Here is an 18778-nt window from a genome sequence, read left to right on the forward strand (position 1 = left end):
CATGTCCTTGAATTCTGATTATGTCTTTTGCCTGCTTTGGTGGAAGATACCGCTATGTGTACAAAAGTAAAATATACATTTCATTGCTTTGCCCACTTTTTGGCTCTGGTTCCATCTTACCACTGGCAAGTAGTCCCTGGAATGTTGCCCAGAAGGGAACACAGCCCTTGGGTTGCAAAAGGTCCCCCATCTCTGAACGTGAGAAGTTGAATGCCCTCCATAAAGGATAAAACATGTCACTCTGTACAGTAATCAAGAAGAGCTGAAGAAACGACTTCTTTGCCATACAAATTGCAATCTGCATAGAGGTAGAATATGCTAACTCTGGAAACAAGTGTTTTAAATGTCTAGTCAAACGGAATCTACTATCTTTCTGGAACTTCCTGAGATGTATTGATGACATTTACATAATCTGAGCAAGGAAGAAAATGCTTGTCACATTCCGCTGAGACTTCAGTGACTTCTCCCCCACTATTCACCTGAATCCACAGCAGGTTTGCTTTCTGGACACTACAGCGACTAAGCAATTGGCATATAAATGCCACCTTAAACCAGACACATAGCCTACAACATTTCTCCAATGAAAATAGGGATGTTCCATTCCATAATAATAATTTTACTATTTATACCCCACACATCTTACTGGGTTGCCCCAGCACTCTGGGCAGCTTCCAACATATATAAAAACATAATAAAACATTGAACATTTTTTTTAAAAAAAATTCCCTATACAGGATTGCCTTCAGATGGCTCAGGAGTTGAATAACCCCATACCCTCCAACATTTCTCCTATGAAAATAGGACCATCCTAAGGAAAAGCGGGACATTCTGGGATCAAATCAGGAACTAGGACAGCTTCTCTAAATCAGGGACATCCCTGGAAAATAGAGACATTTGGTGGGTCTGTAGACAGCTACTAACTAATAAACATAGCTGCATGCATTTCCCCAGAGAACACTGCATGATTTATCTTCTATAGTCAGCTAAGGATACTGTGCCTAACAGGTTTATATCAGGCATTCATGAAACAAGAAATCCCCATTCAGTTAAGGGAAGTGACAGCTTGACAAGGACCAACTTGTGGGCAGGGCATGACCAGTCAGTGGTCTACTACAAGGCAGTGGTCTACTGTTGGCCAGACCTATAAACCTGGCATGGGATTTTCCCACTGCAAGGGCCTGACTTTCCTTCATTTGTGTATCGAGAGCTTTGTTTGCTTATTTTTGGAATATACTTTTTATTCATTTTCATCTTTACATGAGAGGTTGTTTTGTGTACATTTGAGAATATGACATGCACAATTACATTAAATAAAAAATAAGCACTCAGATAAATGTTTCTGAATAGCAAAGTTGAGTTGAAGTATATATACTAAAATTATTACAGTTATTACAGGTTGCTTAGATTGGTGACCATAGAAGTTATAGGAATTTATAGGAACGCAGTGCTGTAAACTAAGAGTAGTGTTCTGCCATATGCCTCATTATTTGTATAACCAATAAAGTCACACCAGACTGCATTAAAATAGTTGTGTTTCTTTTGACCTGTTACTACTTTTAATTTTTGTTTCCGTTTTCCCCATAATGTTGTTTGCCCAGTTGCATTCTACCATTCCTCCATAGTTAATAATTGTAATGATTTCCATGTCCTAGTAATAATTGTTCTTGTAGTGGTTAATAGATGGTTATGAGTTCTTTGTTTCTAATTTGCAACATATTGTGACTATACATGTTAAGTAGAGCCAGTCCTGGGGTCACGGGGACTGTCTGCCTTGTAATCAAAAGTATTTCTGTAAATACATTTCCCCGTAACGTTTCTCTCTTTGGACACCTCCACAACATGTGCTGATATGTCCTTATAGTGGAACATCCTCTGCAACACATGGAAGAACTGTTTGGTTTTCTATACACTAGGTGTCTAGGGGTTAAGTACCTGCCATGCAATTTTAATGGCTCTTTCTCTGGTTGTTGTCCAGGGCTCATTTACCTTTAACTTTACCTGCCAATATGAATTTGCTACCTATAAGGACTGTAGTTTTTGTCCACAATCTGCTCCATGCCTCAATGGTTCGAATCTGCGTGATGAGGTGAGCTCCTGTTGCTCTGTCCCAGCTTCTGCCAACCTCGCAGTTCGAAAGCACACTAGTGCAAGTAGATAAAAAGGTATTGCTACAGCAGGAAGATAAACGGCCCTTCTGTGCGCTCTGGCTTCCATCACTGTCCTCCGTGTGCCAGTAGCAGTTTAGTCATGCTGGCCACATGACCCAGAAAGCTGTCTGTGGACAAATGCCAGCTCCCTCGGCCTGAAAAGCGAGATGAGCACCGCAACCCCATAGCTGCCTTTGACTGGACTTAACCGTCCAGGGGTCCTTTACCTATACCTTACCTTACCATGTCTCTTTTTCATTTTCTAAATCCCAATTCAGATCCCACAACCTTTTCAAATTTTGCTGAGGACAAAATTGTATACCTATAGTAGATTTATACGAAGTTGATATTAGTCCTTTTGTTATTATATTTTCTTCCACTATTATTTTTTTATATGTTCTTAATTGTATCGTGGCTTTGTTTTTAACCTCAGAATTTGTTTTAAAGGACCTTAATTGGTAGCCTAATAGCCATGATATTCAAACATTCCCCAACTGAATTTGCATCTCATTAATGGTAAGTAGTTGTCCATCTTTGTAAATATCTTTCAAATAATACCATTGCTTTTCTTTCCACATATCTATATTATAGGCTCTATATTTATTTCTGAAAATAAATTCTGAAAATTATTCTGAAAATAATGAGACAGAGGCCTTGGACCAGAACCTTTGCCCATTTGTTCAAATCTTGAAAGTTGTGTGAATGGATTTGTAAGCCAATGTAAAGAGTGGATTTTTTAAAAAGGTGTTACTTTTATATATTACCATCTATTTCCAAGTTCTCTAATGTGCTCCATTGAGTTCCCTTATTTCCAGACGTTCGGTATGTCATGTTGCTGAGTTGAGGTGTGTCGCAGTAGCTGTTTAAATTTGGGAGTCCCCATCCTCCAACGGTTGGGTGAAGGTACAGCAAATATTTTTTAATATGTGGTCTGTCTGAAATATGAGTTTGTTAAGTTTTCTTTGTCATCTGGACATATGGTCTGGACAGCTTTGCTTGTTTTATCTTCTCCTTCTCTTCCTACCAATCTAAGCACCTGTTGGTAGAGTCAGACAATTGGACAATTGGACAATTGGAAGGAAAGGGAGAGGGTGCATTCTATGACAACTAGGTAATGAGGAGCTGGGCCCTGCATCAGAGTGTATCAAAGCAACAGAGAGATGGTTTGGTATGCAACCTGTCTTGTAAGAGAGCAGGGTCCCAGGCAGGCACTGTAACATGCCTCTGATAGAAACAAGATGCCTATAGACTAAGGTTACCAGATGTCCCCATTTCCTAGGGACAGTCCCTGGATTTACAGTACCCATACAAAGTCCATTGAAGTTGAAAAGTGTCCCCGGATTCATTGGAAAAAAATCTGGTAACCTTACTGTGGACATCATACTTGCAACTCTAGTGACAGTCATGATCAACTATTGACACTACTGTTCATGAATTACAAAATTTTGCATGGTATTTTATTTTCTAAAAGAAAACAAAAATAGTCCCCATCCAGCCACTTTTGCAGAAATAGTTTTACCATTTTGGATGGTTAACCTGAAGTGTATAGTGTATAGTGTGTGTGTGTGTGTGTGTGTGTGTGTGTTTTAAGAGTACAAAAATGTTTTCTCTCCACAGCAACATTATTCACTTTGCAGCAAGGCTCTTCTTTCCTTCATTAGCACACTGCTAAGGGAGAAGCAGCTTTCATTGCTCCAAATAAAGTCCTCAGCAAATAGATATGGATATCAATACTTTATTTGCAAAGTGCTTGACGTATTCAAGACATGCACCATTATGGAAGGGTTTAACTCCAAGCAAAAAAGATTTGTGGCAAAGCATATGACCTTCTCCCCACTACAATGGCCATCCCCTAATTAGGCAATGCATCTGATAGTCATTAACAGGAATGAGATAATGAATCACTTTCTCTCTTCTTTGTTAATTTGCTGTAACCAAGCGGCTAATGGATGTCAGAGCTGAGTGATTGCACTGATTATAGTGATTTATAGTTGCAACAAAACAATTTAAAACCATTCTGATTATTCATGTTAAAGATAGTTTATGTTTTGTTTACTAAATATTTTACATCCTTTTTCCTGTCCCCCTTGCAGACTTCCGTGTGCAGAGCAAAATAATTCTTTCCGGAATTTTTTAAAAGTTTCAGTCTGGGGATTCTTTCTGTCTTTTTTCCTTTCTGGTATTGTTTCAGAGTAAGACATTTTATTTTGTTTATAGAAAAATTTACCCAGTAGAAATGAAAAGCCTTAGGGTGGAAAGAAAACTTCAGTGGTGCCTAGTTCAAAAGGAGGAGGAAATAAGAGGAAATAAGACAAACTTCAAGCCACTTTACCTTGGGGCTCTCAGTCCCTTCCTCATCCTCCGCAGACACATCAGTAGCAAGTATCTCTGCTTTGATGATACCCAGAGCCCTCAGAATCCAGCTGTGTTGTCGTTTGATTTGCCTCTGTAGTTCCTTCCACTGACTCGCAATCATCTCCAGCATGTCCTTCAGTCCTTCTCGCAGAAATAAATAAATAAATAAAATGAGAGAGAAACAAATTAAGTCATGCATTCGACTTCATCTTTTAATAACATTATTTATACTAAAGGCAGCAAAGAATTTCCCAGGGGTACAAAAAGAACAAGGTGTTGAGGGGGGGGGATGAAATCCCCTTGACCTTAAGTATTTCATCACACTTTACTGAGAAATCTGATCTGGAATTCTAACCTACTGACATTGCAAACGACTGGATGGGACCAAAATGTGACACATGTGGCAAAACGTGATCTGCTATAAGTTCTGACTGAAAACAGAAAAATAAAGCAATATATGTTGAAGAAGGGACGCAGGTGGCACTGTGGTGTAAACCACTGAGCCTTGGGCTTGCCAATCGGAAGGTCGGCGGTTTGAATCCCTGCGGTTTGAATCCCTGCAATTGGGTGAGCTCCTGTTGCTCGGTCCCAGCTCCTGCCAACCTAGCAGTTTGAAAGCATGTCAAAGTGCAAGTAGATAAATAGGTACCGCTCCGGCGGGAAGGTAAATGGCATTTCCGTGCGCTGCTCTGGTTTTGCCAGAAGCGGCTTAGTCATGCTGGCCACATGACCCGGAAAAACTGTCCGCGGACAAACGCTGGCTCCCTCGGCCTGTAAAGCGAGTTGAGCGCCACAACCCCAGAGTCGTTCGCGGCTGGACTTAACTATCAGGGGTGCTTAACCTTTACGTTGAAGAAACAAGCGACAAATTCATACTTCAGCCCTGTTCACTGAACAAAATGCTGTTCCAGACATATATTACCTATTGCCCTCATCTTCTTCTTCTTCTTCTTCTCTCTCTCTCTCTCTCTAAAAAACACCATATTTAACAGATATGCAATGACCTATCAGGCTGGTTTTTGTGAGACTGATACATTCAGGAAATTATGCAAATCAGCCAACTGGCTTAACATAGCATGAATGTTTTGAGAGAAGATGTTCTATCAGAGTGTATGCAGGTAGAGAAGTAATAGATGTAAAAACTCAAATAATAATCACACTAAAACCCAGAGGACAACTTCATCTTTGGGGGAGATACCTTTTTCCAACCAGACCAAAATAAAGTCTCAAATTTCTAGGCATTCTATTAAACCATCCTATTAAACTAGTCATGCAAAGTTCCAAAAACATGACAAAAGTTATTATTCATTCTGACTTAAGGCTTTTACTGAAATGGACAAGCATAACTAAAGGAAATAATATTCCTAATCTTAAAATCTTTCCTAATAAATACTTTAAAATTGCAGTAAGAATTAGCTTAAATGGCAAAGGAGCATTTAGCAATGCGATTACTCATGCTGACTATGTAAAATATATATATGTGTATAGATATGAAATCCTAATTTATCATCTTAATGTTATTTCCATAGCACCTACATCAAAGAATATGTCAGCGTGAAGTTTTCAGTGATGTAATTTCAATTGAAACTCAGCTGAGCATTGAGACCAAAATAAAATGAACAGACTATTTGCTGGCAGTATTTCATTTTGTAAGTATCACAGCATTGTATGCAGTATATGAAACATTTATAAATCTTGAAGGTCAAACTGATAATGTAAATATTAATAATACATAAGGAAGTGAATATATGCAGTAATTTACAGCAATGCTTCTTTATTCTTTAATAGTCTGGAGACATAAAGACTTGCAATAATTCAGAAGGATTTACCTGATTTGTGAGATACTATAAGATCAAGAAGTTGGCGTCCTTCTTCTACAACAGCTTCCTTCAAAGCACAGTGGCTGTCTACATTCAGCTTAAAACTCTGCAAGGGAAATTATATATATGTGTGTGTGTATATATATATATATATATAGACTGAAATGGTAGAGAAGCATTCTAACATAAAACATACGTACTAAATTACTTGCTATTTTTATCAAGAACTGCAGTGCCATTTACCCAACAGCCACATACATTTGCAATACTGAAAGCTATTGATATTTCAGAACGGAGCTCAAAATGTTTCCATTAGATTAGCAAAGTGCATCTTTGTTGAAAGAGCTGACAAATCTAGAAATTCATTAAGTTTTATGAAAACATGTAACATGTGGGCAATATGTGGAATAACAGTGTCCTATAAAATACACTGAACTGGAGCCATCAGTTCATGAATGCTCTTTTTTTTCTAAATAAATAAATAAATAAATTCAAATATTGGAGAATGAATGATTTCTATAAATATATGCAACGTACATTTTTATCCAGTAAAACAAAATATTGCAACAAATTAGTTCTGATGTTCAGGTTCACGATAGTCCACTATTGTATTTATTTTGGTGGTAATCAATTTCATTTTGACAACTAGACATAGGAAGAACAACAAAGGAACTTGAGGAACTCTGTGTGAACTTGTGCACCTCTGAGTATTTGATATAAGTCACACAGCAGTCTTTACAAGGGAAGACCTGCAAAGTTTATTGGAAAGAACCTTACATTTATACACGGAACACAACATACTCATTCTTGCACACTTATAGCACTCAGCCCTGGGGGCAAGTAAACCCACCCCCTTACTGCTCCCTTTCCCTTCCTTTACTCCTAACTTCACTAGAAATGATAGGAACAATCTCTCCACCTGTCAAGGCAGAAAGTCCTGTGTGCTGCCTCGCTCCTACATTCAAAACAGCTGGGCCCAGGAGAAGTGGATGGCTAAAAGATTGCCCATTTTTGGAATGATTTGGAAGGGGCTAGAAAAATTGTAAAATATGCTGACAGCTAAGGTCAAATGACAAATCCTAGCAATATAATTTTGCAGTGTAATGCTATGCACATTAGTCTCATTGTATATATAAATTTCAGTCAGTGTTTTATTGTGGGCAGTGGGCCGCCTTGGAAGAACTTTCCCTGAAAGGTGGCACAGAAACACTGGAAACAAACAAACAAAGCCATTTGATATCCAACCACCATATTGATTCTTCACTACAGTATTTCAACTGTACACCAGGGCGAGGATTCACTTTGGCCCAGCCGCATGGATGCAAAAGTGCCCACTCCTCCACAGGCCACTTTGGGCAGATGGTTGGGTCAGCCCATGTGGCGTCATATGACATCAGAGGAATCTGTGTCTGCTTTCAGCCGTGATTGGCTCCATTTTGGAGCTTCTGAATGGAGATCCCAAGCGGAACCAATTCCATCACGGCTTGCAATAAACACTGAATAGGTGTCTTGTGAAACCTGCCGGCTCGCTTTTGTCCCCTGGTATGTCAGTGAGGAGTAGGCTGATAAAACACAATTGTGGAATGGGATGGGCTGCACAAGGCTCTCGTGCCTTTAAAAGCAGCACAGAAGTTGGCATTTGGGTGGCTACAGTTTGCTGTATCATGTGAGAAATGCACTGTCAAATTCTATAAAGAAATTAAAGATGGAAGACCTCTCTCTGTCTTTGTATCATTAGATAATGCTAATGAATGATCATAGAAAGCCCCTCCTGAAGCCTCCAACACAAATTTCATGCTGTGCTATTTATTTATTTATTATGGCATTCAGTTTGTCATCTAGAAATCTTTTAAAAACAAATATTATATATTTTAGGGACCTAAGGAACCCAATTTAAACATTTTGATTTTCTAAAAAGATGCTCACATTTAAAAACTGAGATGGCCCACAAAAATAACTTTATATATATATATTATTAGGCAAGTAATGCCAAAACCGGAATGAAAATGAGATGGAGCCAAAAATATAAACTGGGTCAAGCATCCAGAAGATAAGAAGAAGAAAAACAACATTACTTTTTGTGCAGCTCCTTTTCGTAAAGCTTCACTTTCCATGAAACCTTTTCTGGAAGTTCCTTTCATGAAAGTGAGCTCAGACAATATTTAATTTACTGTTTACTTAAAACAGGCTTGTGTTGAATAGTTTGTAATCATGCACTTCACAAGAGATGTACCATGCGGGTGACTCATATAGCAAAAGAAAACCTAAAGGGCCCGAGAGTAGGTTGGATAATTTCATGTAATTGAAGCGGAGCATTGATGCAGCTGGATGTGGCGCTGTCTCAAGATGATGAGGTTGCGTTTGATAGGAAAATTGGAAAAGATGAGGTATTCTTCTTCATTAGAAAAAATAGACTTGCTGCCCTAGAAAAGATTCATTTAACATAACATACCAAGTATACAATGCAGCTTGATTTACAGGTGCACCTATTAACCAGTAATAATGTTGACTGAAGAAGTAAAATATGATGAATAAAGATGGGCCAAAACTCTGGGGCTTGATTTGCAATTTTACAGTTGCACAGAATTTAGACTTCGGCGTCTTAATTTGCTGCAAAGCACAAATAGCGAAATCTGGCAACAGATTAACCAATAACACATTGGTCTTAAGGGGGAAACTCTTTTCACTAACTGCAAGCATCGTAGCAAACAAGAGCAAAATAGATGGTAGTCAGTGGCACGTTACATTATCTCCATTCAGGTGTGCGCCTTTTTCTTCTTCTGCAGCGTTAAAGCTTGCTGCTTCCCAGGGAAAATAACTCAACGCTGACAGACTAGGCAGATCTGGCATCAACAGCACAGTTTTACAGGTAGGAGCCTGAGCAGGTGGGCATCTAGGAGCAGTAAAGGTAAAGGTAAGGTAAAGGACCCCTGGACAGTTAAGCCCAGTCAAAGGTGACTATGGGGTTGCAGCACTCATCTTGCTTTCAAGCCGAGGGAGAATTCCTTCATAATCCAAATGCCTAGCTAAATAAAAATATATGTAGCCTTTTCTTGAATATTGCTGCAGTGTATTTATGAAGCTCTTTGTTCCTGCATGCTAATGCTGAGCTCCTATGTCGTATTCAACAAAGTGTTAAGTAGATCATTTTGTCACTCCAAGGATTTCTCCTTGTGCAATAACAACAACAACAACAACAACAACAACAACAACAACAACAACAATTTATTTATACCCCCCACATCTGGCTGGGTTTCCCCAGCCACTCTGGGCGGCTTCCAACAAAATATTAAAATACAATAGTCCTTAGATATTAAAAGCTTCCCTAAAGAGGGCTGCTTTCAGATGTCTTCTAAAAGTCAGGTAGTTGTTTATTTCCTTGAGATCTGGTGGGAGCGTGTTCCACAGGAAGGGCGCCACCACTGAGAAGGCCCTCTGCCTGGTTCCCTGTAACTTCACTTCTTGCAGTGAGAGAACCGCCAGAAGGCCCTCAGCGCTGGACCTCAGTGTCCGGGCAGAACAATGCAACAGAACAATCACCTGCTCTCCTCTCCCTGTGCACCTCCTAAATCTGTTCCAGGGGTCCCCCCCCAACCCTTCAGAGCAGATTTGGAGGTGGAACATGCATGTTGAAGAGACAGGGAACAACCCACTGAGCTAGAGCAATTTTGCAGTTGAATACTGTACTGCCTACTGTTTCTAAGCCAATGTACATTGTTCTTTTCTTCTTTTTTTCTCAGCCAGCAAAATCTAAGGTATACTTAACACAGCATTGAGTGAAGCTGACTGTATCTCTGTCTCTAACACTGGGTATAGTGGTAGTTATTGTTTTAATAAAATCCAGACCTTTATGTGGTTACGAAAATATTTTGAAAATATTTCAGACAGTATGGTTGCATACTGCAATACTAATAGATGTGTGGTTGTTTGTGTTCTGAATTACACCCAGTGCGTGTCATGTTCCTAAAACAGCAAAGTGAAGAATAGGAAGAAAGGAAGCATGCTTTGTAAGTCTGTCTTGGATCCATTGCTGTATAGCTTCAGACTGAAACTGCCTTGGTCACCATGGCTGATGACATTTATTGAGAGAGATATGGGGAAACCTTGCTTATTCGCCTTGAACTCTCAGTGGATTTTGATACTGTTGATACTGTTGACCATAGTACCCTTCTGGAGCATCTCAAGGGGTTTGGGGGAGCTGTGCTTCAGTGGTCCCACTCCTACCTCCAGGGATTTCTCCAGAAAGCAGTCATGGGAGGCTACTGCGGCCCCATGGGAGTTGTTGGCAAAGACTGCTCAAGTCTCTACATGTGTTGTCTACTATGTAAATATTCTGTGTGCAAATGTCAGATGGGATCAGATAGCATTGACAGTCATGCAAGATCCCCCAATTCAAAAAGTCCCACTCCATTTTGAGTATAGCCCTGACATCTCCAGCCCTCCCTCAATGGCAGATTTAGGAAAACACTACTGGTTTGGTCACATTGGGTAACAAGCCTTGGGGGCGCTTCAACTATGATGTCCAACGGAAGGCGAGAAATGTGTGTGAGAGAGAGAGACAGACAGACAGAGAGAGAGATTTTGGCATCACAGAGGGCACCGCTGAAATTTGAGGTACCAAGGTCTGCCGCTACCTAATTTTCCTCCCCCTCCCCAATAAAAAACAACTTTTATTTTGAGAAAGGTAACTCATGGCATCAACAAAGGAACTGTGTTTAAGGGCACAATTGCTGGCATTATTTTCCATTGGGAAGCAGGGATTCTAGGAAAAAAAACACCACTCACTTTTTCTAGTACAGTAGTACCTCGGGTTAAGTACTTAATTCGTTCCGGAGGTCCGTTCTTAACCTGAAGCACCACTTTAGCTAATGGGGCCTCCTGCTGCTGCCGTGCCGCCAGAGCACGATTTCTGTTCTCATCCTAAAGCAAAGTTCTTAACCCGAGGTACCATTTCTGGGTTAGCAGAGTCTGTAACCTGAAGCGTATGTAACCCAAGGTACCACTGTATTTAAAATGAAAGTTTGGTTTTTTAAAAAAATCTTTTGAGACAACCTATGTACTTTGTGAGTCTGTCTGTCACTGGAAGTGGGGCAGGCCAGTATATGGAATCCCTTGTTCCTACTTAGAGATGGGAAGGCCTGGAAAAACCCCGGAAAAATTGGAAAGTAACCAGTTTCCCCCGTTTTTCCCAAAGCTGTTTCTTTTCCAGAAAAATGGCGGCGGGGGGGGGGGGACGGGACTGGGTGGAATAATCAAACTATATCAAACTGTTTTCTTCAGTTTTCCCAGGGGGAAAACAGCTTTGGAAAAAGACAGAAAAAAGGTGTGTGTGTCCCCCCCCCCCGGATTTTTCCAGGACTTGCCATCTCTATTCCTACTCTTTTAGATTCCTTCCAGCAAATGCAATGTCTCCAGAAGACTAGAAAATCATTGGGTTGATTAACATAGTCTACTGCTGCAGCAGATATGTGCAGCACATTGTCCCACCATGTAGATTTATAATTCCTTGTCCCCTCACCCCCTATCAAGATCCTGATTTGCTGCTATTATTATATTTCTATTCCACACCCCAGATTCACTTCCACCTGCAGCTTGCTGCTGTTGCTGTGATCCTTTGCCTATTGCTTGTACCGCTCTTGCTTCCTAATAGTATGAAGACTTTCCTTCCTCTCCACCACCTAACTACCTACGTATATCTCCCTCTCTCTCTCACTCTCCCACTCTCTTTCTCTTTCTCTCTCTCTCTCACACACAGAGAGCACATAGACAAAACAAATCTACTCACGGGGGTGGGGGGGGGGGTCATGTAAATTCACCTAAAGATTATGCATAGCAAATATGAGCCGTAATCTCTCGCCTTCTCTCCCTGATATGACAGCATGGAACTAACCGGCGCCATCACTGTGCATGAGGTTTAAAACTTGTGATTTCCCCAAATCTGTGTTCTGAAATGCTCCAGCCCTGGGAGGGCAGAACAACATGGTTCCCCCCCCCCTAACATAGATCAGTTTTGCCACACATACATGTAATAACACATGAACCCATTCTGCAATAATTATTAAAACAAAACATTCTAGCAGACTTCCCTTGAGTGTTTTTCTTTTGTTAGCATTACCCAAAGCAGCTTCTGCCTATGACAATATACTTTACACAGTCTGAATGTGAAATGAAATCCTTCTTTTTAGAAATGTGTTTGGAAAAGTTGTTTCAGATCTCCAATAAATGAATGTGTATGGCATCTTTTAAAAAAATGCAAATAAGTATTTTTTGAAACAGAAATGGGAAAGTTCTTTTGCATTGGCAAAAGAGCAACAAAAACAGGACAAAACAGGAGTGGGGAACTTTTGACCCTCCATCTGTTGCTGCGCTACATTCTTGACCATTGGCCATGCTGGCCAGGAATGATGGGAGACAGAGAACAATAATATCTGGAGGGTCACAGGTTACTCACAACAGAGGTATAAGTTCTAGTTTGAATCCAAGAAGGCTGAAGGCTTAAACTCAGGCCTTGGCAAAGCACTGGAAACAGAACTGAATTGTGCAAAAAGTAATTATTTGTAAGTTGTGAGAGTGTATAAACTCACAGTGTTTATGGAGATAGTCCTCTTTTGTTCTTTAAAAATATTTAGCCTGCACATATTTGGGTTTGAAGCACCCACAAAACACACACACACACACACACACACACAGAATTTCCATTCTGTGAGCACTGATATGTTTCTCCTGGGCACTACTGACACCTCTCTTCCCCAGTTTGATGCTCAACAGTGTGAAGAGGGCATTTGCACATCTTTTTGCTCAAAGAAGGAAGTCCTAACATGTGGGTCGGCAAACTAAGGCCTGGGGGCCAGATCCGGCCCAATCGCTTTCTAAATCCGGCCCACAGACGGTCCGGGAATCAGTGTGTTTTTACATGAGTAGAATGTGTGCTTTTATTTTAAATGCATCTCTGGGTTATTTGTGGGGCATAGGAATTCATTCATTCTCCCCCCCCCCTCAAATATAGTCCGGCCCCCCACAAGGTCTGAGGGACAGTGGACCGGCCCCCTGCTGAAAAAGTCTGCTGACCCCTGGACCTAACAGGTGAACACACATGGAACTTTTTCCACAGCAAGATGGCTTGAGACTTAAACCCAGGGCATGCTGTCGGAAGCTGCGTGAGGAGTGTCATTGGACAGATGATTTGGAGGCAGCCAAGCTCCTGCCATTTCCACTCCTTAAGTTAGTGCCAAATGCAAATACGATATCCAGATCATTTTGTCACTGCCCTTAATGGGAACTTAATTTCTTAGACTTCTGTTTAAACACAGATTAGCGTTTCTGCCAGGCCAAGAGCAAATGCAAAGTTGACATTCTAATTAATAAAATATAGATCACAAAGCAATGACTAGTTCTGTCTTCCAATAAAACAATGCCCCTTCATTAACGTTCAGTGCAATCCCATGTATGTGTAATCAAGAAGTAAGTTTCAGAAGGCTAGGTGACAGAAACTTAGTGTGTGCATGTAATTTGGGAATATATAAACCTGCATACCACTCAAAGTGAAACTGCAGGTTCCCTGCCCCCACATTATATTAACCCCTTGATTAAACATTCATCAACTAGCTTTGATCTTTTTTGGGACAGCATTCCTCAACATTAAACTCTGTTCCAAAGCTCCAGCAGAATGAAGAAAGTCTCTGCAGATTATAATGCACATATGGATGTGAACCAGTATATCTGAAGGAGTGTCTCCTCCCCCATCGTTCTGCCCGGACACTGAGGTCCAGCTCCGAGGGCCTTCTGGCGGTTCCCTCACTGCGCGAGGCCAAGTTACAGGGAACCAGGCAGAGGGCCTTCTCAGTAGTGGCGCCCGCCCTGTGGAACGCCTTCCCATCAGATGTCAAAGCGATAAACATCTACCTGACATTCAGAAGACATCTGAAGGCAGCCCTGTTCAGGGAAGTTTTTAATATGTGACATTTTAGTGTATCTTTCATCTTTGTTGGAAGCCGCCCAGAGTGGCTGGGGAAACCCAGATGGGCGGGGTACAAATAATAATTTATTATTATTATTATTATTATTATTATTATTATTATTATTAACTGGCCACATAAACAGAGGTGGATTGGCCACTGTTTGTGATGCACAAGGCTGTGTGCACCTTGCTTCAGGTAGAGCTTGGAGATTTTGATTGCACTACAAGCCTCCAGGGCCCCTTTGCCTGCTACAACCTTGACAATTACTCTACCGGTGCAAAACTGTGCTGTGATTTTCAGTGTACGTTAATGCATCGTACGGTCACCAACTTTAGCTCAACGACATTCAGAATGATTCCACTATGATGTGCCAGTGTACTGACAACCGAGGAATTATTCAACCCAGGAGGAATAAGACCAGCACAGAGAAAACTCTCACCCTAGTCTCCTAAATCCTGAATTCCTTGAATTGTTTCTTTTCCTGTGTGTTGCGGTGTGCTTGCTGACTCTAGCACTGTTAGTGGGCAGTTCCCTAGACTATATGGGTGGGGTTCAACTTGTTCTGGAAGGAGTTGAACCCCTACATGGGAGCAGGTGTGCAGCTTGGGGGCAGAAAGCTAATTGTTGCCGATCAAATGTTGGGCTGTTACTCATTCTTTTTACATTGTTGTGGTTTTATGTATTTTAACAAAATATGTACACTTTCGTTAAAGGCCTAGGGATAAGCTAAATAAAGAGGGAGGGGGGAAATCACTGTCAGCTTCAATCAATAATCTTGTCTTACCAAGTGTGTTTCCAGGTAGAGCTTAAGGCTGTCTGTCTCTGCTTTAGGAGGAGTCCAGTTCTCTGTCGTTTCCATGGCTTCATTCAACCAGTGGATGAATTCGTCTAGCTTGCTTACAAATCCCTTCCACAAAAAGAAAAGGGGTGGGGTGGGGGACAATGGCATGGCTGTTAGTAAAATGACAATCAGGTAAAAACAATAATTTTATGTCTTTATCTTAATTAAAGGAATATGGCACTGCTCTGAACGTAGCAACTAGCTACACTAAAAGAATGCGGCAGTTCTTGCTTATGAAGATGGAAGAAGGTTGGGCATAGCATCTGCTGGCCTGGTTTGCGCATCAACACTAAGTAAAATCATGGCATAGTACAAACACACAAAAATAAGAAACTGAAAATCTGACATTGACAGATCTGTCCATCTCTCAGTCAAGAACTGCCTTCTCCCAGATGCTGGGTTCTAGCCTCCATCTTCCCCAGCCAGCATGTCCAATAGGGTGCTGGCAGGCCACAGGTTCCCCATTCCTTATCCAGGTGTTTGTATTTCATCAAATATTTGAACTCTTTTGCATTTTCTTCCTGCCGGTACAACTGGTTTTAGCTTTGCTGTAGTTTTTCCATTCTCAGTTCTTCTGGGGTGTGTGTGTGTGTGTGTGTGTGTGTGTGTGTGATTTTATGGAAATACTTTTGCATTTGCTTTTAAATATGTGGCAAGTTGCTTTAAGGGTTCCTCTAGCTGAAGGATAATGAATAAATTAGCAAAAGCAAATAAAGATACTGTAGAAGCTTCAGTGGGAGAACAAAGGGAAGGTTTTTGCAGAAGTCCTTGTTGCTGAACTTCCCGAGGTAAGTGTTGTGTTTGTAAAAGATTTAAGACAATTGCCCTGATCCAGCCCTGCATGGGTGTAGCTAACATCACCCTTCATGCACAGCCTTATAAAATAAGGGAACCATCTTATGCTGAGTCAGACCATTGAGCCAGCTTCCTCAGTATAGTCTACATCACAAAGAGGAAACCTGTGGCCTTCAAGGGTATTGGCCTAGATTTCCCATCAGTCACAACCATGAGTATGTCCAGTGGTCAGGAATGGTGGGGAGTTGTGGTCCAACAAACTCTGAAGGGCCAGAGGTTTCCCACCCCTGATGTATACTGACTGGCATCAGCTCTCCATGTCTTCAGACAATAGTGCCCACCCCCTCTCCCAGTCCTTCCTGGAGAAGCTGGGGATTGCACTTGTATCTTCTGTGTGCAAAAACACATGCTCTGCCACTGAACTACGGCAATGTTCCCTCACTAACGCTTTGGATGGGAAACTGAAAGAGGGGACAGACAGATTGAATCAAGCCCCTTCTTCCCCTTCCAAATAATTTGTCAGTGCAACGGTCGCTTCTTTTGCAATGCTATACACATGCGGTCCCAGCTACTGGGCTGTTTGGCAGAATCACACAAAATGCAGCAGCTGTTTTGTGTCTATAGCTCTCGATCTGTGAGCCAAGAGCTGCTTCTTCTCATCGGTGCATATGACTTCTAGATAGATCAGGGGCACATGATGAGAAGGAAGTACGGTCACAATCGAGGAATGTGAAAACTCTGTGAAATATCCTGCAAAGTTATTCCTAACAATAGCAGTAAAAAAGATAGTTATGTTCAACATATAAATATTTTATACCGCATGATCTTATTTAAAAGCATCCTAACACCAGCAATATATATCTCATTTTCTTGCATATGTATAGCCACAAAATGACATAATGAAAAACAGTGGTAGAGGATATTTAACCTGTGATATTGAGACATAATCACTAATATGGCACAAAGAGGTGATAAGTGGAACTCATCTGTAAAAAATAATGTAATTGTTCCTCTTGCAATGACACTTTACAAAGCAGGCGTGCTTCTGGTAAACAACAGTCAAGGATAAGATAAAATATAGAAGTAGTGGCATAAGAAGAGGTGGCTATCCCTCTTTCCAGAAAAAGGCCCTTTTCTGGTGTAAAGCACAAATCACTATAATCCCACTATTTTTCAGATGATGTCTGTAAAATTTTATGGAGACTGTTCAAAAGAAAACAACTGTAGAGATTGAAAATTATTTAGAATACTAAAAGCCTGACACTGAAAATTACTGTCAGAAGATAGATAACATTGTCCAGTTCCTAAATCTCATTATTCAAGCAGACAGCACCACCTGGAGGCTAAAGTGCAGTATACCAGGTATTGCCAGCAGTTATTTCAGACAAAGGTGTTTTGCGATAAAACATGATAGAACATTCTTCTAGTGATCTTCTAGTGCCAATATGGATGGCCTTTCGGCACTTATTACAAACATACCTGTGCTCCCAGGCTCCTGCAGGTACTTATTTTTCAACTGGCTGGTTATTGACTTTAACCCTGCTCTGGGCTTTCAGCTACATTTCATTTATTGTAATTTTAATGTCAATGTTTGTACTTTTAAAATTGCTGTTCACCACATGATGTGAAAGGTGTTGCATGAATGCCTTAATAAATAAAACAGAACCCCGCCTCCCCAGTATTGGTCCAACTTTTGCTTGTTCTGGGCCCAGGTGTGGTAAGAGTCAACAACTGATGCTGACTACATCAGAAATACGTGACCTCGGCAAACACAGTAAATTTGGAGCAACCGCTGTTGTTGGTTCCAAAATAGGCATCCCACCTCTGCTCATGCTTGGAATGACAATAATCATAATTTAAGGGGCTAGCATTGTTGGATGCTAGTATCTGTCTGTCTTGGGAGACAATGGAAAAGTGCACCTTCGGGGGTGAATTGCATGATTTATTTCCAGGTATATTCTAATAATGACTTCTCTACCCAATATGACTGGGTTATGGCTGGGATGGCTCAAGTTGGTAGAGCATGAGACTCTTAATCTCAGGGTCACAGGTCAAGCCCCACGTTAGGCAAAAAATTCCTGCATTGCAGGGAATTGGGACTAGATGCCTCTCATAAAGGTAAAGGTAAAGGGTAAAGGGACCCCTGACCATTAGGTCCAGTCGTGACCGACTCTGGGGTTGCGGCGCACATCTCGCTTTATTGGCCGAGGGAGCTGGCGTACAGCTTCCGGGTCATGTGGCCAGCATGACTAAGCCACTTCTGGCGAACCAGAGCAGCGCACGGAAATGCTGTTCACCTTCCCGCCAGAGCGGTACCTATTTATCTACTTGCACTTTGATGTGCTTTCAAACTGCTAGGTGGGCAGGAGCAGGGACAGAGCAACAGGAGATCACCCCATCACGGGGATTCGAACCGCCGACCTTCTGATCGGCAAGCCCTAGGGTCTGTGGTTTAACCCACAGCGCCACCCTGTTAGATGCCTCTCGTACTCCCTTCCAACTCTACAGTTCTTAAATTCTATGGTCCAACTGCAACTAAGATCTATTGCTTTGATCTTCCCACTCTATGTGATTAGTGGGTATGAGTCTGTTGCCTCTCCCCATCCCCATTATCATTCCTACAGCCCTACATGGGTTGGTTGCTGCAGTGGAGAGCTTTTTCTAGTCCAGTAAGTTCCCATAAGATTTGGAACCCTAGAAAATCAGAGTTCTAAATCATGCAGGGAGTATAGCAGGCTCTCTGATGCAGAGGTTCAGTCCCACAAGACGCGTGTGGTGGGACTGGTTCAATGGCTTCACTCCTTTTTGCCTTTGCCTTCTGCCTGATGGTAAACCAGGAGTGGGAAACATCTGAATAGGGCT

The 18778-nt window shown here is 41.3% G+C and overlaps 1 protein-coding gene across 3 annotated transcripts in view; it reads right to left on the minus strand.

Annotated features, from left to right (window-relative positions):
• AKAP6 (A-kinase anchoring protein 6) overlaps positions 1 to 18778 on the minus strand; it is a 239361-nt gene that overhangs the window by 139840 nt on the left and 80743 nt on the right. For all 3 annotated transcript variants that reach the window (XM_081857580.1, XM_081857579.1, XM_081857578.1), the window contains exons 5-7: positions 15065 to 15187; positions 6332 to 6428; positions 4480 to 4643 (exon numbers count right to left, since the gene is read on the minus strand). In XM_081857580.1, the coding sequence (XP_081713706.1) occupies positions 4480 to 4643; positions 6332 to 6428; positions 15065 to 15187 (384 nt within the window). The remainder of the gene's footprint in view (positions 1 to 4479; positions 4644 to 6331; positions 6429 to 15064; positions 15188 to 18778) is intronic.

Source organism: Podarcis erhardii (assembly GCF_964252035.2).
Source record: "Podarcis erhardii genome assembly, chromosome: 1".
Taxonomy (NCBI): Eukaryota; Metazoa; Chordata; class Lepidosauria; order Squamata; family Lacertidae; genus Podarcis; species Podarcis erhardii.